This window comes from Neopelma chrysocephalum, unplaced genomic scaffold (assembly GCF_003984885.1).
Source record: "Neopelma chrysocephalum unplaced genomic scaffold, ASM398488v2 Primary Assembly neopelma1_96942, whole genome shotgun sequence".
NCBI classification, from domain to species: Eukaryota; Metazoa; Chordata; class Aves; order Passeriformes; family Pipridae; genus Neopelma; species Neopelma chrysocephalum.
This window is the reverse complement of record NW_020925585.1, coordinates 1,209,362-1,230,832: the sequence shown is the minus strand read 5'-3', so window position 1 is coordinate 1,230,832 and position 21,471 is coordinate 1,209,362. Positions and strand designations below refer to the sequence as shown.

At 37.9% G+C, this 21,471-nt stretch overlaps 1 protein-coding gene across 1 annotated transcript in view; it reads right to left on the bottom strand.

Annotated features, from left to right (window-relative positions):
- PRDM6 (PR/SET domain 6) overlaps positions 1–21,471 on the bottom strand; it is a 75,291-nt gene that overhangs the window by 10,436 nt on the left and 43,384 nt on the right. The window contains exons 4-6 of the mRNA XM_027670917.1: positions 15,063–15,190; positions 11,379–11,503; positions 7,911–8,253 (exon numbers count right to left, since the gene is read on the bottom strand). Coding sequence (XP_027526718.1) covers positions 7,911–8,253; positions 11,379–11,503; positions 15,063–15,190 — 596 coding nt within the window. The remainder of the gene's footprint in view (positions 1–7,910; positions 8,254–11,378; positions 11,504–15,062; positions 15,191–21,471) is intronic.

Below are 21,471 nucleotides of genomic sequence, written 5' to 3'. Positions count from 1 at the left end.
ACCCATTGTTAGATCACTCTGACTATATTGTTTCCATTCATCTACATCTTGGGAGAAAAAATATTAAAGAAGTTACCCTCCTCTTTGTAGGGGATGCATTTCTCCAGTTTATACACAGGCAATGCTGATTAATACTAAAGTGTGTAATTTTTTTAAAGCTTAGATACAAGACACACATTAGAGAAAGCTCATTTTAAAAAGAGAGACTATAAATACATTCAAATACTGTAACATTTACAAAAGGTTTTAATTTGTACAAATGCTGATTTAAATATGCCAACTTTTGACAACTTTTGGATACTAGTATTTTTCTAAGAGCAAAAACAGTCATTCAGCAAATATAAAAGTTATCATTTTGTTCTCTGGTAACCATTTTACTGTGCTCAGAAATTTTTCTTGGAAGAAAATAAAATCAATATGTTGTTTTCAAAAAAAATGAAAGTGCTGCAGAAGGACTGAACATGAGCAGTGCTCGGTTCAGTGAGTACATTGACATGGGCAGATCACGCCTGCCTTTGATGTAGCAGTTATGTCTTCTGCCATCACTTTGGTCTGCACCAGAACAATGAATTAGGATGGTGACCTCTTTATAACAGAGGTTTGCACACAGAAGGAACAGGGACACAGTGACAGAAATGTTGGTCTTCATGGGCTGTACTTTCAAAGATCCGCTGCTAGACTGAATGCCCTCCCAGCTCGGAAAAACTAATTTCCACTGAAATAACCAAGAATTTATCATACCTTCTGAGCTTCAAGATATCCTGTGAATCAAAATCTTCTCAGATAGTAATTTTAAGTTACATTTAAGAACACCTAAACTGATGTATAGCAATGTGCAGATGAGAACGATGTTCTGACAGCCACCAAAAGCAGTTCTAATGTTTTTTATTAATCACCTAGCTACATATTTTTTTAGCTCTACATCTTTCTTTTGAGCTTGCAGATAGGAAATCTACTTACCTAGAAGCAAATTCTGCTATTGAAGGAATTACACTGTTATCATTAATCCCCTGCATCATTGATCAGCTCTCTAGTTTTACTGAAAGGTATAATCCACCAGCTTTTTCTAGAGACTCTAATCCTACAGTCTCTGACTGTATGGTGGCCCGCTATAGGAACACATACCATTTAAAGTGAAATTCAGAGAGCAACTCTAATGTAATAGTTTTCAGGTTTTGTAGTTATTTTGTTTTGAGTTTTTCCAAGTTTTTCGAGTCACATTTACAAAATGAAAACACTAAGGAATAAATTTTGCTCTCTACCCTAGACAATATATTGAATGATTTTGCTCCTTTGTGATGTGTTTTCCTGTCTTACAGTTTTATCACAATTGTAGCTGATTTTTTTTCTGGGTGAAACTACATCATGTATAGGACCAGTACAAAACACATTCCCATATGAGGCTTACTGAGCCTCACCAAAGCTCATGCTTTGTGCAGGATATGTAGAACCCTTAACATGCACAAAGCATATGAATAGAGAAGAATAGAAAAATCCATATCCATGCAACTGGAACAGCTACTGACAGACAACTGTACATTTAGATTGATACTTTTTAGATTTTTAGCAAAAGTGGCATAGCTTTTTTAATCTTGTACTATTCCTCTGCTAAAAAAATATACTCCCAAATATATCTACCCATTATAAATTTATTTTATATATCTTAAATTATTAATTCTCTGAATTATCCTGAAAAATCTTATCATTATTTTCCACTAAATTTTCAAATTACTTCTCTTATGATGAACAGGTTACTAGTGAGGCCTTTTTCAGAAGTGCATTTGGTCTTTTCAAGGGGCATATGGAATCCTAGTGCAATTCTTAGAAGAGAAATTGCTGTAATAGTGAGTTCCTGAATACTTGTAACTCTATCATTGAAACACTCACAGACCAGGCAGTTAATTACAGTTCTGTAATTCTTTTCCTTTACAAACAGCTGGAAAAGCACCAGCAGAAAGAAGAGAGACTGGCATGTGGTTGAAAGTGCTTTTCTCCTTATTGTGGACTAAGAACTAAAAACTGAAAAACCAACTTGATCATAGAATGATTTTTGTTGGAAGAGACCTTAAAGATCACCTAGTTCCAACCCCTGTGCCGTGGGTAGGAACACCTTCCACTGAAAGCCCCATCCAGCCTGGCCTTGACAACTTCTCAAGATGGGGCATCCATAGCTTCCCTGGGCAAACAGTTTCAGTGTCTCACCACCCTCAAAGTAAAGAATTTCTTTCTTACATCCAATCCAAATTTACCCTCTTTCAGCTTAAAGCCGTTATCCCTTCTTCCATCATTATATGTCCTCATAAAAAGTCTCTCTCCAGTTTTCTTTCAGGCCCCTATAGGTACGGGAAGGCTGCTATATGGTGTCCCTGAATCCTTCTCTTCTCCAGGCTGAAAAACCTGAACTCTCTCAGCCTGTCTTTCTCCCTCTGATCACCTTTAGGATTCTCCTCATAACTCTCTCCAGCAGATCCACATTCTTTTTATATTGGAAGTCCCAGAGCTGGAGTATTACTGAAGCCCTACCTGTTCGCTGTCATCAGGCACCTCCTTATTTTCCATGTCCCTTAACACAGTTGCCTGAAGGATCTGCTCCATGTTTTTGCCAGGTACCAAGGTGAGACTGGCTGGCCTGTAGTTCTCCAGGTCTTCCTTTTTTACGGTGGAGGTTATGTTTCCCCTTTTACAGCCAGTGAGAACTTCACCAGACTGCCACAACCTCTCAAATATAGTGACTTAGCCATAGATAGTGACTTAGCCACTTTGTCTGCCAGTTCTCTCAGGACCCATATATGCATCTCATCAGGTCCCATGGGGTTGTGCACCTTCGAATTCCTTAGATGGTCTCCAACCTGATCTCCTTCTACAGCTGGCAGTTCTTCATTTTCCCAGTCACTTCCTTTGCCTTCTATGACATGGGTAGTGCGACTGGAACAATTCCCAGTGAAGACTGAGGCAAAAAAAATTATTGACTACCTCAACCTTCTTCATGTCTCAGGTCACAAGACCTCCTGCTTCCTCCCAGAGAGGGCCCACATTTTTCCTTATCTTCCTTTTATCACAAACATAACTACAGAAGCTTTTGTTGTTCTTCATGTCCCTGCCCACATTGAATCCTGTCACGGCTTCAGCTTTCTTAAACTGATTGCTGACTGCTTGGACAATCTAACTGTGTATCTCACAGACTACGTGTCTTTGGTTCCATCCTCTGTAGGCTTCCTTTTTGTCTTTGAATTAATCCAGTAACTCCCTGTTCATCCATTCAGGACTTTTGGTGGTTTTGCCTGACTTCCTCTCTGATGGGAAGCATTGTTCCTGAGCTTAGAAGTGGTGATTGATCTCAGGGTCTTAAGGCGTGGGACACAGGACTCCATTGAACTCAGGACAGGGTTTCACATTGTTATAGGGGGAAGGCTGCCACACCACAGCCTCTGCAAAAAAACAAAAGCAGGCCATGTTGAAACAGTGCCAACACTGGCTTTCAGGACCAGGCCTTGGTACAACACACAGCATTAAGAGCACACCTGCACTCAGAGGAGTTAGATCACAGTTATTCTCACAGAAAGCTATTTTTGAGGAATGCCGCCTTCTAGCAAGTTGAACTAAGGCTAGAGAACAAAGTGACACCTCAGGATACTGCTAACTTGCACACAGAAACATCCCTAGCGTCAGCGGGGTCATGGGTGGGTTACCTTCCCTGACTCTAGACTCCACATTCCCTGCTGCCTTGGTGTTCTCCTTAGCCAGCACAGCTGCTGTCCCAAGCACCTCAGGCACCAAACAGCAACAGGGATGGCAGAGCTGGACCCACTGGGAGCTCTGGATCCTCTGTTACAAATGTTTGTGAAGAAACTAGCAAAAGCAGAAAGCTGGCGCACTTGAAGCATTTGCAAACGTGAAGCTGTCAGAGAGAGTTGCTGCTCTGTACACCATTACTCTTATTAGCTTTGAGTACTGGGAGTTTGTAAACCTTTATGAAAAGATTATGAAAGAACAAGCATTAAATTCAGCACAAAGTTTACTTTAATTGAGCAGTACTCAATAAACAGAAAGATACAATGCTTGCTCACAGCCTTTATTTTTTCTAAGTCTGTTTTGGAGATGTTCAAATTAATTAATGGACTTAGGGAGAACACCAAGGTCAAAGACACAGAACCTATAATGAAAAATATTAACACAAAATGGACTGAGCCACAATCTTAGAGAAAAAGACCTAATAAATTGGTAACATCAAGTTCCTGTTTAAAAAAAACCAAAACCAACCACAACAACAAAACAAAACAAAACAAAACAAAAAAAAAAGAACCCTAAAAAACCCTTACAATTTAACACTGAGTTGCTACAGCAAAACATAAGTGTAATAATACCTCTTTAGTAAACAAGAATTGTGAGTGCCAGATCACACCCATAATCTATCAGCCATGGACACACTAAGAGAGTGGACTTTCCCTCAAATTATCAGCTTGAATACATGGCAATCTATGAGAATATATATCACACAGATGTACATGTTGCATATAAAAATGTGCCACAGAGAGCTCTTGGGAACTGCAGCCATCTGCCTTCCCTCAACATCAACGTATTCTGAATCTGGTGATCATAGTGAGATGGAAGAGCTGTGTCATTAAAAAAGATTGCATCATTAACAGAAAAGTTGTTGCTGTTAAAAAAAAAAAAAAAAAAAACAAAAAAAAACAACTGCTCTAAATATTATTCACTGTGATAAAGAGTTTTGGTTACTCCTTTTTTGAGCCTCCCAAATAGGATTGCTGCAGCAGAAGGAAGGAAATAAAAAAAAATTAAAAAGTAAAATAAAACAAAACAAAACAAAAACCAAACCAACAAACAAAAAACCACAACACAACAAACAACAACAACAAAACCCATGAAAATGGATTTCTGACTTTTTCTTCAAGAAATAGTTTCTCAAAGTGCCTCTGTCTAGTCAAGGCTTTAAAAAAGTCCCAAAGGCTCAGAAAGTTCCTGAATTCAAGATTCGATGGATTTAAATCTCCACCTCCCCTATCTACTCCAACTCCGGTTACCATTAAGTTCAAAGAGAAGCCCTAAAAATGTAACAAGCTAAAAAATCTGGTGGAAAGTGAGAAGTAAAACAAAAGTAAAACAGTAAATATTTTAAAGTTAGTTTAATAAAAATCTTAAACTAAAACAGAGAGCACAGCAAATGATTTTAATATTTCCCCCTATTTTGGATTCATATTTTTAAATTATTTTTATTTATTATATTATCTGCCTGTTAAATAGAACCATTTATTTCTTACTGCCTAGTTGAATTAAGAATTTTATGGCCTATTTTATGTCTACTCTCATTCATATTCTTTCTGAAACTATGTTGTAATATCTTTATTTGGATTCTCAAGTTTCAAGTGGTCTGCTTTCCTCAAATTTCAGACCATGAACTGGATTCCTGTATAGATTCAAAGATGTTTTCCCTGCACCTCATGCTGTAGGTAATGAGCATTTTTGAAGAACAAATACCAAACCAGAACAGATAGCCTAAAGTTACTTCCTAGAGATGACAGGCCCTGCTGCTTCAGTCACATCAAAGATGCAGTGACTGGCGTGTTCACAAGTTGCTGACAATAAATGGGGAGTTGTTTATCAGCTGGAGTGGTGCTGCAGATATCCTTGAGAAAATACAAACCAGAGATTTGCATCCAGTACTTCAGGCTGGCAAGGAGGTATTCTTTCACAAATCATACCTTACTTTCTTGTCTCCTGGAAATTTTGTACAACTCTTAAGGAAGTTTTCATCTAGAGGAATGCAATATGTTTAAGAAAACTAAGACAACTTTTTCTAGGCACAGTATCCCTAAATAAGCAATTTACTGATCTCTGTTAAAAGACAAAAAGCTGCCTATGATAAAAACTCAACCTGTAATGATTTAGCCAGGGATATGAGATCTCAGATCCTAGGGCAGTTATGATCTGCAGTAACTGTTATTCTGGTAATTTCAAATATAGCATGAATTGCAGTGACTTTAAACATAGCAAGCTAATTTTCGTACTATGTTCTAGGGTATTCTGAACTAAAGTGTTTGAAAGCATGGGAGAGACTGAATGGTGAGACATCATGAATCTGTACCCTACTAATGACGATGTTCACTTCTAAGAGGGAAGATCTGAAATCCAGTCTGTGTTTCAGAAACTATTTGACACAAGATATTTAGGACAAAATAAATAAAAATAAATACAATTAATTTAAAAAATTAAATCTCTCACCTCCAAGATCTTTCATCTCCAAGATGAAATATCTAATAGTAAGACTGAATTATCCTCATTTTCTTTCTCTGGCAAATTGAATATTTAGCTGGCACTTAAAATGAAGAACAGTCCCTTTAAGTGAGACTCTTTTTGAATTAATTATTATCTGCAATTTCGTTCCTCATAAAGGAAGACATGGGCTCAAGTAAAGGAAAGGATGAAATCTAGGTGTCACACCTCGTCGGATGAATCACTGAAAAAGTATGTGAGAAGCCTCACAACATGCCTTTTCTAGACTCTAGATTCTTCTGGACTATTGCATCATTTTATGCTTTACAGTATGCTTAGGATATAATACTGGAAACATGAGTGTCCATGTGGACCTTTTGAGACAGACATTCTACATTGTAACACTTAAATTAGTAGTTGTGTCCCACATCTTTAGCAAGTCCTCACAAAGGCATTTGTTTCTGCTAAGGCCAGCATAAAATTCAGAAAATGCTGACAGGACTTGTATGCATTCACAGTATTATCAATTCTTTAATTTTTATGAAGATTTGTAATGGAATCTTTGCCCATGCTTTACATTTCTTCCAGGAAAATGGATTTATTCTCTAGTACCTCCACACCCACAGAATCACACAAGCATATATGTACACTTAGATAACCACAAAGAGACACAGATATGCATACAAACATATGCACAGACTCACTCTTTGCTATCTTTTGGTAGTATTTTTGTTAACTGTAATTCACAATTAAATGCTGCTTTTAGAACAACCTTCCAGGGATTCAGCTGTTCTGTTCAAATCTTCACAGTTGAAGAAGAGACAAAACATGGGGCAGCCTTTTTTATTGAATTAATTTGATTTTTTTCTTTTGTCCTGCCAGCTATCAAAATTGTCAAATAAACCAGCTTTGATTCATAAATAATGGTTCCATTATATTTACTGTGCCACCGGTCAGAGTACCTGAAATTTTAATTCACTTGTTCAGCTAAATTTCATCCTCAGTTCACAGCCATAAAATTCTGTATTGACAAACTTTCAAACCAACTTTGACTCTGAGGTATCTAGTCAACATTTTTCTTCTGTGTGGATATTAGTTTATTGAATAAGTGGCATCTGTTTTCCTCCACATCACTAGTGGAGTAGGTATTTCCTTTTGACAGCTTTGTACGATTTATGGGTTTGCATGCTATGAAGAAAAATAGTACTAAGCAAAAAATTCCAATTCATTACCTCTTAGTACTTAATTAAGTTCATACACATTGCACACTATAGGTGAACCCTGAAATGACTGTGACAGTCACTGAGCAGCAAGTTAGATTATCTTTGGAAGACAGAGAGACTTTTAATTATCTTGACCTCATTTTTTCCATCTATGATATTCATAAATTTTCATTCTATTTTGTTGCCTCCATCAGATGTACCAAACCATTCTGAAAACAAGATTATATCCTTAGCTATTTCCTTTTATCTGCACATTTAGACACCAAATGTTTTTACAAATAGTGAAGTCAAGCAATACTTTTTATCAGCTTACTTCACATAGCTGCAGATGAATTATGTCATATGGGGTCCTCGTAATAATAGTTTGGTTTTGAAAATGATAACAGCTTGATAAAAGAAGAAAGCAGTGGATCTGGCTATCAGTAGATACAGAAATAAAGAGAGCCTGGGCTTTACCTGTCAGGGTTCTGTGTACACACATGCATCTGTAAGAGGATCCGCTGGGTGAAAGTCTTAAAGCATTGCCCACATTTCCAAAGATGCCAGTCACTGAACTCAGAATTTAGTTGGCTTGTTGAAGTTGGGCTTGCAAGAACTCGTTGGTTTTTGACACTGATCTGGTTAAATCCTGACTCGATGGACCCAGACTTATCCAGGAGAGAAAAATTTCTGCTACACGGAGTCTGTGGAAATACTACGGATCGCTGCGGAGTGGCAGGGGATAGTTTGTTACTTTTATTAAATGGCTGTAGGGTGTCTTGTCTGGACATGGCCTCCATTACAGTCGAAGGGACATTCACTGGGAGAAAAGAAGAAAAGTATATAAGATCTTTTTTATGCCTTTTTAAAACTCATACGGTTTTGGGAGAGATCAAAAAAATATCAACATCCCTTTTCTTGACACTACAATGAAACAATTTTATTTTAACAATGCACAGAAAGAAAAAAAGATGGGCTTGAATCTGAAAGGATGGTGCTGATTCTGTGACACTGAAATGAAAATTCATGCAAAGGGGTGTCTTAGACTGAAAGGACCCAGAGAAGCCTGACTGTGATATTCATTTATTACACAATGGGATTGTCATCTGAAAGAAAACATTGCCGCACTTGTGATACCCTGACTCTGTATATTGCAGTCAGCATGTCTGACTGCTATATTGCAGACAAGCATGAATTTTGAGAGCATGGGGAAAAATAATCCTTTCTCGGACACACGTTGAAATACAATAGGGCTTAAATACCTACTGCAGCAATAGTTCTCTTATCGTCTTAAAGGGTAGTCTCTAAGGATATTATACTACTACATATCACAAATAGCCACGCTGCCAATACAGCAAGAAGCCAGCAACTTCAACATGTCTCATACTATTAAGAGTAATATCAGGTAGGTCATCATGAGACAACGCAAAGTATAGGCAGAGATATCTTTGTGCATCTGTTTCCTACCCACAAAATAGGTATGAAAATCATTTCTAGCCCTGTGAAGGTCTTATGATCATCAATTAACTATGGCTTATGAGGAATTCAGATATTTCAGCAACAAATGCACAAAGAAGTGATTTAGTGCTGAATTTGAATGTTGCATGATGAGGAAAGCAGGAGGTCAAACATGTAGAAGAAAGTTGAATATCTGCCTCAATCCTTGAGTACCATGTAGGTCGTTCAGTGAATGAAGCAAGGATACTGTGGAAAAGTAGTGAGCTAACAAATGCTTGTACCACAATGCAAAAATAAACATAATTTAGGCCACTGGAGCCAAGTAACTTCTAATGCTTTCTAATTTTGGCACATTCAGTCTCATGAGATAATATTTTGATGTAAATTTTTAAATTAAATATGTTTTATACATATATGTCTATTTACGTTCTCTTATGTAGTTACTGTCACAAAGTGTTTCTATCTATAACTACGTATGTAGCATGTACTGAACTGTTGATTAGAAACTGCAACTTGGTTTAGGTCAGTCATAATGATAGATCTCTAAGAGCAAATATGAGAATTAAATTTCAGTTGTGAGCTGGAATCATCCAACATTGTTTAAGATACAAGAAAAATGTGATACGAATTAATGATTTTGTAATATCTACCTTAAATTGTGCCAGTTACTTTAGAGTTATATTCTGATTTCTTACATCAATCATAATGGCTCCAATTTTATAATATTAAAAGCTCTTTAGTTTATGTCACTTGAGGTCCTTCCTAATCTATTCTTTTTAGGAGTATCTGAGAACCTAATTTCTAAGGAAAGTTACACCAGTGGAGCTGTCTATTACTAGTTTCCAAATATATAATACATCTTCCATGTGTCTTCTGTACAGGGAGCAATTTCTATACTTCCATTTTGCCCCAACACACTCGCAAGAAGCAGATCACTTTTTTTTCTTTTCTTTTAATTGTATTCATGACAGTCCACAGAAGCAATAAGATCAGGGTGTCTGATCAGACCTAAGGAATATAGGCAGAGTTTGTGCAGGTGAATATACCCCTGTGCAGAAGATAAGCAGAAGGTGTACTCTGAGAGTTTAAATGGCACTTAAGTCATATGCAGCTGGCTCCATAGTCAGAGATTAATTTCATCTACTCATGTTAGTGTCTCTGGGGGTGAAACTCTGATTTCTATCTCAGCAAAATAGCAACTGGCAATATTTAGAGATTTTAGCCATAATGTTTTTCTTTTCAAAAAAGAAAAAAAGTTTTTGTAGGTTTCAGCTCATGAAAGAAAAAATAATATTTCTGTATTGTACACCACAGAGCATGAGTTTTATCAGCAAATATTACTGCCAGTAACTAAATTTCTTTTAAACTTTTCTCAAGCCCAACAGATTTGAAAACTCAAGATGAAAAAAGATGTTTATTTTTGACAGTTTAATCTCTGATATCTTGCTGTTTTATTGCTGCATGTTCAGTATTTAAGTTGCTACAAGACACCAGTTCATCCTAGCAGTTCATCCTGTTTAAGTATCCAAGTACTTGACCAAAAATATACATCTTATATGTAATTGATTAAGAGTGGGCAGTCACAGGGTTATTTTAGACCAAAGTCAATCAGGCATCCATTATTGGTTTCTTCTACCACATAGATACACATAGCTGTCAAAATGGATTCAAGCTCTAATCAAGTTCCACACACAAGCAGTAAAACTGAAGGGTGTGCCTGGATCACCCATTCCTATTACAGACAAATGTGTCTAGCACTAGATCAGGTCTGTGTTAAAAGTTGCATGCTTAGTTTTGTGAGGACTCCTAGCAAACTAAAAATAAAATATTGAGAAGGGGTAGAAGAATGGATGGAAATGGGGATTGGCAGGATGGAATGGAGGTTCATTGTCATTTCTGTTTACTTGTGCTCAGGTTGTATTTAGAGAAGCAGTTTTTTGCATCTAACTACAAGGATCTAACCTCTACAGTTAGTCAGTCTAAGCTTTTCTCAATATATTCAGTGGTAATAGAACAAAGAATCACTAAGAGAGGCCCTCTGTGCCTGCAATGTATTACAGTTTTGGGAAGGGACTGTCTTGTGATAAACCTAGTAGCAATGGAGAGGACCAAGCAAATTGATTAACGATACACTAGGAGTTAATCACTTCTGTGGAAGAGTGATTCATACCATAATTTTGCACAGCTTAAGTGTATCAGCTTACTTTAAACGTACAACCACTTTCATTTAACATCGCAGAATCAGAGAATCAAAGAATCATGCAGTGCTCTGGGTTGGAAGGGACCTTAAAGTTCGGCTAGTTTCAACTCCTCCACTGTGGGGAGGGACAGCTCCCACTAGACCAGGTTGCTCAAAGCCCCATCCAGACTGGCCCTGAACACTTCAAGGGATGGGCTACCCTCTAAAACACTCTAGGAATGTGCATGAAATCAGGCATGAAACAGGAATTATGGCTTACACAGGTAAAAATACAAGGAAGAACTTACAATTTTCATCTTGTGCAATGCACTGGAGAGGGATTCCAAAGAAAGATGTGTAACTGTCATTGTACCACACCAACAGCTCAGTGCCCCTGGGAATATCTATACAGGCCCGGTAGAATATATTGGACCTAATCAAGAGAAAAAGAAAAAAAAAAGCCTAATTTAGGAGTAGGGCATTCTTCTCTTATCATACAAAACGTTATAGTAGAAATTCATTGTTTTGGAAGCATTTGTGCAGATAACTAAATGAATAAGTTACTGATTATTTTAAAACCGAATCTGTCATAGAGAAGGATTTTATTCCTGTTGCACAGGCTAACAAAGACCTTACAAGCACTTTGTACCAAGCGTTTGTTAAACAGTGAGGTTTCACAAAGACCAAGATTTTAAGAAAATACGTATATTTTCTTACAATGTCAGTTTCAAAGTGATTTTTTTTCAAAGTGATTTTAGAAATGGTACATTTTGCTTATGCATTATAAGCATCAGAGTGTTGTACAGAGTTCAGCAAATACGGCCATTTAAACAGCTTAGCATTTGTCATCTAAGCTAAACTTAACATCATTTAGGGGAAAATAGATAACAGCTGTTTTATGTGAATAAGTTCTTTTAGTAAGAGGTTTGAAGTAGTGTGAAGTGACCTTTCATTACAGCAATGTACCATCAAAAGAGAGATCTTGGATTGCTGAGAAAAATAGATTTTGGCTTAATGGAAATAAAAAATTTGGGTTAATCAGAGCATTCAATCATAAAATTTTCCCATATATTGAACATCAGGGTAATGTCAATGATCCTTCAGTAAATATAAATTAGTGTTACCATAAGTGTGATATCACATTGTTCCTGTGATAAAAGACTGTGGGTATTTCTAGACTACTGAAGTGGGAAGTGAGGGGAAAAAAAGGGAAAAATCCTAGTGTCTTTAGCATAAAAACAAGAACCTTATTCTAATCTTGCATTGATGTAAATAGCTTCAGAGTGATACTTCTACAGTTAACAGATTTACATGGCAGCAAAAACTGTGTAAGATTAGAATCAGGCTCAAGATAAAAGAGAAATGTTATCAGTTTGCAGTGGCTTTTCCCTCATGCTTCACATGGAACAGCAAAACACACTCCTGTGAGATGGATAGAAATTCAATATATACAAGAAGAACAGTCCACTCTTGCTGAAGGATTACATACCAAAATGATACAGTCAAAGTACCAAGAAATGACCATTTTTTATAGCAGCTTATGTAAGGAAGAAAAACATCTATAAACAAAAAAAAAAAAATTAGGCCCCAACCAGTTTTCTGAGTGAAGAATTGCTACAAACATTATTCTGAAGTTCAAGATAAAAGTGTTTAGGGTTGGTAGGCCTTAAATTTAGACTTTCTATAAAGAATTGGCTGTAGCAATGCAATTTGTTCTTTGTATAACACTGCAGACATAAGGAGAATCTTCTACCACATTTTTCATGGCAGTGAGATATGCACTTGTCAACATATTTTGTCACCGCAAAGTGGCTCTTGGCAACAGGATCATAAAGATCAATAAAAAAGTGCAGATTCTCAATATTTTACTAGCAGCTGCAAAAATTTCATTTATCTTGTTATTTTCCTCGCTTACTGCCACCCTGTCTCAGGAGGGCACTGCTAGCTAAGCAGAATGGTTTTCTTAGACTTCTATGAATATCTGACAAAAACTCTCCCCTTTGTGTCTTCCCTTCTCCTTCCCTCCTCCTCCTCCTCCTCCTCTTTCTCCTCCTCTTCTTCTCCCTCTCTTCCTTCCCAGAGCTACACATTAAGTTAATTCTTTCCACTGTTACATAAAAATGAAAATTGAAGCCATGCTATAAATTACCAGCATCTCTTAACTTGAGAAAAATTGAGTCTACTTTGTACTTCACCCTTGTAACGTTTCATCTCTCAGTTTGGCTTCCCTTAAGATAAACACAGCAGCCCGGCAAATGAATGTGCTAAAACCAAATGACACACTTTGCCGCTGAAAGACCAGAACTGTTTTTGAGCAATGGGTGGTCTGTGAGGCTTGGAGTAGGCAGGGAAAAAAATGTGTAAGTGTACACCGTTCCTTACAAGTGTGCAGAGCTTCCAAAACTCGCAGAAATCTCTGCATGCTGAAGTACATCAAAGGGATTTTTCCCTTTTCGGATAATATTTCCTTTGCTGACATGTATTTAGTATTGTGGTTGGATGACTCATAAAGATAGCTTCATGGCGTCCCAACGCAGTTGAAGCAGAACACATGCCAACAAACATTATTGTCAGCCTCAAAATAAAAACAAAACGTTCAGCTAAGGGTCAATCAATCAAGAGCACTTTGAAGAAAATTCCATTTAGATATTACAAATCATAACAGAATGAATTTAAACCAGCTGACTTTCTGTGAGGAGAACGTCCATGTACAATAAAAATTAGACTGGTTTTTCAGTGTCCAACTTTTCTATTTTCTTACACTTGGATGCAGTCACCAGTGATGGATGCCAGTTTTTTAAATTGTGTTTTTGTAGTTCATTTTATAAAGATCTGAAGTAATCGAAAACAGATCAACAGGGGGAACTCTAAGTAAAAACTCCATCATGAAAGGAGAGTTGTAAAATCCACTTAATATTGACAGATGTGTAATGACTTTCTCATGCTCACTTTTCATTTAGGTTTGTCATCTATATATATGTACGCATATATATTTTTTTCTTATTTTTATGTATATATGTGCAGGCACACATCACCACATTGAGAAATAGTCCACAAGACACCCACAAAAATACTCTTTCATCACAGCAATCTTTATTCATTATCCAGTGTGTTTATTTAAAATCCTATGGTATTTTAGCTATAGAGAGCAGATACTTAAGTCTATAATGAAAGATTTGTAATGTATAAATAGGATTGTTATTTTTTAACTGTGGCATTATTTAGTCAACTGGATAGAGAATAAAAAAGCTGAAAATGCAATTGAACAATTTCACCATTTTTAAATTGGAACCCTATGGCATAATCAAACTTTATATATTTCATTTTAGATTTCTTTTTGTATGTTTTATTTTTAATTTTAAAGGTACTTTAAATAAGTTTAAGATTCTTCCTAAATAAAAGAAACTCTGCTTTCTAAAATCAGGATTGCTCACTGCTACTGGCAAGCCTGGTGCATTCTTTGATGTGCTTCCTACCATATTTAATAAGGCCAAGCGGTCACTTCTGATTCTGAGGCAAAAGGTTTGTTTATAGCTGAGATCATGTATTTATGTAATGTGTTGTCTGGGTTTTCTGGATATGTTTGCAAGTACAAAGTAAAATGCACCATAATTTCTTTACATTTTTTTTCGCACTTTGACTTTCTCTAGCCAGCAACATAAGAGGTACAAGCACTAGCAATGTTGGCTAGCAGGTGTGTTCAACATAGAAGTTGAACAACTCTATTAAGGGTGAAAGACTGCTGGTGTTGGCCTGCTTCTGATCAGATCATTCAGAAAAGAGGACTACGTGTAGCATGGTGGCCACACAGCGACACAGGGCTGCTCAGGCTCACAGGAGCTTCATGCTGCAGTTTTTTATTATCACTCCAAATGAACACATCCATATCTCTGCTCCTGTCTTTGCAATCAAAGGCAACAGTACTGGTGATAGTTACAGCCTGACCTTCCAGTAAAGCTTTGTATCATTGAGTAAATCAGAAAACACTTTACCTGTACTGAACCACTGTTAAGTTCTGCTCTCCACAGTGCCTCGCACATCGAATATACCGCATCCAGCTTGACTTACTGGGTTCTCCACCATCGATAAAGTGCTGAAGTGTCCCATCTTGGTCATATATCTGGGGGAGATATCACAAGGTCAAGTAGTTAGAACAAATCATCAGCAATCGTTTTTCACTGCTTTGTCCCTCTGTGTCTTTTCCAGGAATGTATTGCCATGAAGTTTGTCATTGCGTACTGATACTTGTAGAAATCTACATGGAACAGCAGAAGAGTATTTTGGGGGATGCAAGTTTATCACATTTCTTTTATCAAGCCAATCTTTTGTATTAAACATATTTGTGTTGTCTCAAAGATGTAACCATGTTTCCCAAAGAATATTTAACCTGTTTTGACAAGCTGGCCTTAAATAATGAACTGCCAGATAAACAAGAAAATCTGGATGTAAAGCGTGCATTGAAATGGCTGGGACATCCGAGCAAGGGGCAGTAGCAATCCCTAAACAAGTATCCTTTCCTTCACATCTCAGTTGCAGCAAGAGCGTGTACTACAGCAACCTCACATGATATGTTAGGGAGTTGTAGGATTCATAATATCAAAACAAATGAGATTAGAAGGAAAAAGAGAGTTGATGATGCCTTTAGAAGCTCCCTTGAGACATTTATTTTTTTGAAGTAGTAAATGAGAAATCGGTCCTGAGGGAATTATTGTTTTCCTAAACATGACATCCCTGCTAAGGACATGAGAGCCAGTTCTGGTAATTTTTAAAAAAGGACAGTATTATGTCTGTACTCAGCAGTGAATGCCCCCTCTGAAGTCAAAGAATGAAGTTGCTTTGGAGGCTGTGAAATGAAAAGATAAATGTTTCATGCACACCTACCATTTTGACTGCTTAAAAAATGTTATCTAGGTAGGTCTAATCCTAGTAAAAGCAGATGACCTCAGCAGAGTTTTACTTGTTACACAATTACTTTGTCAAAATTTATGAATCTAAATTACTAGGTACCTGTCTGAAGTAAACCCCATCTTCATGTCTTTTGTCCCTCCATGAACACCATTTGCTTTAACAGTTCTACCCCAAAAATGCTATATCCCTTTTGAAATTGTATGAACCTGAATTGATGTCTTCTTGAAAGTAACAATTCTGCTAAGTAAAGATGAAGCACATCATTACATTGAATTGAACATTTCTAGAGCATACGAATTAACAACCTTGCATGTCTATTTCAATACTAAGAGAATAATCTGAGAAATTATGTGACTGTATTCAATACTCCAGATTTATTAAAAGAGTGTTTCCAACAGTCTACACAAAAACATACAAAGGAATCAGAATCCAGTTCTTTACTTCGCCACAAGAGAGTCTCAAATTCAGGAGCCAGCCTAGCTTTTGCTTTTGGCCAAGTGAGACTGGAAGTAATCGGGAGCAATATATCCACTGTTAGAGCATGAGAGACACAGAAATCAAGTGTCTATGGTGATCCTTATCATTTGTCCTAAGTGTCTGTGACAAGGACCAGGTGAAACCTGGCGAGATACTCCTGGGTTGGATAAGCAAGATGCTACCCCAACACGCACTGAGTGGAATAAAGTCAGAGAAATCAGGAGTCCTCAGAGGCAAACAAATACTCCAATACCAGGGATTAAGTTTATTTTTTATATATGGTAACATGCTGATTATCAACAAGGACCTATTCTTTTGTAAATATATTAGAGTATGTTGAATATATGAACAAAACATGCTAAACAATAAAAATGTGTAACTGAACCAAAAAAGCTGTACAGGAAATCAGCCTACAAAAAGGAAGAGAAGAAAAAATTAATGACTAACTGTTGGCTAGGACCATTTTGGCAATATCTATGCAAACAGTCTCAGCACAGTGTTTATTATCTATCCATTTACGTGGTGCTTATTCACGTAACAATATATAGCTTAACATGAGGCAGAAAAAATTCCCATAAATAAAGAGCTGATAACTTCCTAATACCCAGATGATATAAAACAGGAAAGACAAGGAAGAATGCCATAATCAGTACTGACAGTCATATCTTGACACACAGGGTCCTACTCAGAACTGCATGTAAATCGTCAGTCAGGAACTGACAAGAAAAATTACAATCTGTTATGGAAACATAGGAGTGGAGCTTTCTTGGGCCTCGGACTGCACTACAAGCAAGACCAAATATTTTCAAGTGCTTTATTCTTGCAAGTAGTGATGCAACACTATAACATCTTCTACAGGTGTCTATCCTAAGCAGAAGTTGAAAACAATGCCAAAGAGGGTAACGGTTATAAGCCTGGGTACTCAGTTTACCATTTGTAAAAGGTATGCAATTATAGAATTATAGAATAATTTAGGTTGGAAGAGACTTTTAAGATCATCGAATCCAACCCTTAACCTAGCACTGGCAAGTCCACCTCTAAATCAAGTCCCTAAATGCCACACCTACACTTCTTTTAAATACCTCCAGGGACAGTGACTCTACCACTTTCCTGGGTAGGCTGCTTCAGTGCTTGACAACCCTCTTGGTGAAGAAATTTTCCCTAGTATCCAATCTAAACCTCCAATGGTCCAACAAGTGGCCATTTCTTCTCATTCTGACACTTGTTACCTGAGAGAAGAGACCGACCCTCACCTTGCTACAACCTCTTTCAGGTAGTTGTAGAAAATTATAAGGTCTCCTCTGAGCCGCCTTCTCTCCATACTAAATAACCCCAGTTCCCTCAGCCTCTCCTCATCAAACTTGTACTCCAAAACCTTCGCCAGCTCTGTTGCCCTTCTCTGGACACACTCCATGACATCAATATCTTTCTTGTAGTGAGGAGACCAGAACTGAACACAGGATTCCAGCTGTGTCCTCACCAGTGCTAAGTACAGAAGAATGATCATGTCCCTGGTCCTGCTGGCTACACTGTTTTTGATACAAGACAGAATGCCATTTGCCTTCTTGTCCACTTGGGCACACTGCTGACTCAGCACTCCCAGGTCTTTTTCCACTGAGCAGCTTTCCATCCACTCTGCCCCCAGCCTGCAGCACTGCATGGAGGTGTTGTGGCCCAAGGGCAGGATCTGGCACTTGCCCTTGTTGAACCTCATAGAATTGAACTCAGCCTATTGATCCAGCATGTCCAGGTCCCTCAGTAGATTCTTCCCACCCACCAGCAGATCAACACCCATGCCCAACTCATTTGCCAGTTGGCTGAGGGGGTACTCCATCCCCTCGTCTAGATCACAGATAAAGATATTGACCGGTAATGGCCCCATGGCTGAGCCCTTGGGAACACCACTAGTGATTGGCCACCAACTGGATTTAGCACCATTTGCCTCCACTCTCTGGGCCTGGCCGTCCAGATAGGTTTTTTCACCCAGTGAAGAGTGCAAGCCATGAGCAGCCACTTCATCCAAGAGAATTCTGTGGGAAATGGTATCAAAGGCTTTACTAAAACTCAGGTAGACAACAACCTGAGTTGTCTTTCCCTTTCCCTCATCCGTTAAGTGGGTCACCCTTTCACAGAAGGTTGGTCAAGCAGGACCTGCCTTTCATAAGTGCATGTTGGCTGGGCCCAATCCCCTCATTGTCCTGTACATGCCTTGTGATGGTAATGAAGATGATTTTTTCCAAGACCTTCCCCATCACCAAGACCAGGCTGACAAGCCTCTTGTTCCCTGGATCCTCCTTCCTGCCCTTCTTGTAGATAGTCATCACTCCTGCTAACCTCAGGTCAACTGCGACCTCCCTGATGAGCCACTGCTGCTGATAAATGATTGAAAGTGGCTTGGTGAGCACTTCCAGTGGCTCCTCAGAACCCTTGTGTGGAACCCATCCAGCCCTGTAGATTTGTGTGTGTCTAATTGGTGTAGCAGGTCCCTGAACATTTTTATCTTGGCTTATGGGGGCTTCATTCTGCTCCCCATCCCAGTCTTCCAGCTCAGGGGGCTGGGTACTCAAAGAAGAGCTGGTCATACTACTAGAGACTGGATCAAATCAGGGACTTAAGTACCTCAGCCTTTTTCTCGTCTTTTGTTACTATGTTTCCTCACGCATCCAATAAAGGGTGGAGATTCTCCTTAGCCCTCATTTGTCACTAATTTATTTATAGAAATAATTTTTTATATTCTTTTACAGCAAGTAATTCTCCATGCATAAACTCTTCACATCTTTGTAGTCCTACAGAGTTGCCTGCCCCTTTCTTCCAAAGCTCACAAACTCCCTTTTTTTTGCTTAATTTTCAGCTAAAACTCTCTGTTCAGTCAGGTTGGTTTTCTTCCCCATCAACTCATCTTTCGGCACATGGGGACAGCCTGCTCCTGTGTCTTTAAGGTTTCCTTCTTAAGGTACATCAAGCCTTCCAGGACTCCTTGCCATTCAAGACTGCCTCCTAAAGGACTCTGTCAGCAAGTCTCCTAAACAGGTCAAAGTCTGTCCTCCAGAAGTCCCAGGTGGCAGTACTGCTGACCCTCCTGCTTACTCCTCTGAGATTTGAAAACTCTATCATTTTGTGATCGCTGTTCCCAAGACGGCCTCCAACCACCACATCACTCACAAGTCCTTCTGTGTTCACAAACAACAAGTCCAGTAGGGTACATTCCCTAGCTGACCCCCTCACCATCTGTGTCAGGAAGTTATCTTCCACACACTCCAGGATCCTTGTGGACAGTTTCCTCTCTGCTGTGCTGTGTTTCTAGCAAACATCTGGTGAATTGAAGTCCCTCACGAGAGCAAGGGATTAAAATTATGAGACTTCTCCCAACTGCTTACAGAATATTTCACCTGCCTCTTCATCCTGGTTGGATGGTCTACAACAGACTCCCACCAGGTTATCTGCTTTGGCCTTCCTCCTGGTTCTTACCCATAAATAGTCACATAATCACCATCATCTTCTTTTGAAGGAAACTTCCATGTCTTTATTTATTTTTATTTTTTTAATTCGCTTTGCAGCATTTTACTCATCCTCTGGAATAAACTAGTAGTCTAAGTAAAGTTGAACACATGTGTGCTCCGAGAGATGGGGAAAGACTGTTCAGTGACATTACTGGTAGAAGACAGCTCTATGACCAACTTAACAAATTACAAGGAAAGTTAGTTCTCCCAAAGAAGAAGAAATAGCAGTCTCTTTCCTGAAAAACTCTGAGACTCACACAGCTAACTGCACAGTAAAATTCAGTGACTTGACTTGCCTAAGGCAGTGTTTGTTAAACAAAATGCCAATGAGCTCTAGTGTTTGTTATGGTAAGTATACATTATTTATCTGTTAGCACTTTTAATCATGTCAAACTGAAAGCAAACTGGATTGTATAAGTGACTTGATAACTTAGCCATTTAGACTGGATTCCGTGTAGTATATCGGTGCCTAGCTCTCTCTGAAATCAACACACTGCCATAGGATCTCATTTCCTAGAAAGTCTGAAGTGTTCAGAAAAAGCTGCATGAACTGAGAGAATACAAATGCAGAATTCCATGAAAAGATTGCTTTTAAGGAGAATAGTTTAGGCTGACAGTCAAACTACAGCTGGGTTCATATTGATAAAAAGTGTTCAAAGAATGAATGCTTTTAGACTTTAAATGTGTTAATATTAAGAGCTAGGCATCTGATTTAGGGCAGGAGGGCCCTTTAAATATGCATCTCCTCCTTGTTACACACTGAATGAGGAAGCTCTATAGAAACAATCATGCATTTAACAATCACTTCTTTCCCTTTTCTTTCACTATCTTGATGACCAAGTAAGGATATTGAGCAAATGTTCTAAGAACAACTCTTAGTCTTTCTATATAAAAGAAAAATGAAATAGAAGTCAGAAGCAAACTAAAACACATGGAAAAGTGTCCAAATGCAGCTTAACTAAAAAGAATGTAGAATGTACTATAAGCAGAAATGTTTGGACAGGTTTCCTATTCAACTGCATGGACATTACTTCAGAAAGACATTAGTTATAAATACTTCTCATCTTGCTTGATAAGACTAACAGATTTGTTTTTCCACGTAAAATGTGCCTTCAGACTTTTTATGGACTGATAGCAAAATTAACAATATAAATATCCTACAGATAACATTCAAGCTTGTTGGCTTAGGATGAATAAGTATGCTTTGGCTTATTGTTATGTAGAAAATAAAGCTGATTACTACAGTCTTTACATGTATGTGAAATAATCTATGTCAATAACTAGTTACTTCTATTTTTTAACTAACTGGATGATATCTCCTTGCCATGTAGAAAATGCACCAGTTCATTCAAAGAATGATTTTTCTGTTTTGCAACTTTCATATTACAGGCAAAACAGTGTCAATTTGTTTATACTTTGAATTACCATCAAGTTTTCCAAAGCATTCTGAACTGCTATAAAAAATTAACAAAATAGAATCTGAAATAAATGAGCAAGGAAGAAACATCAGGAGACC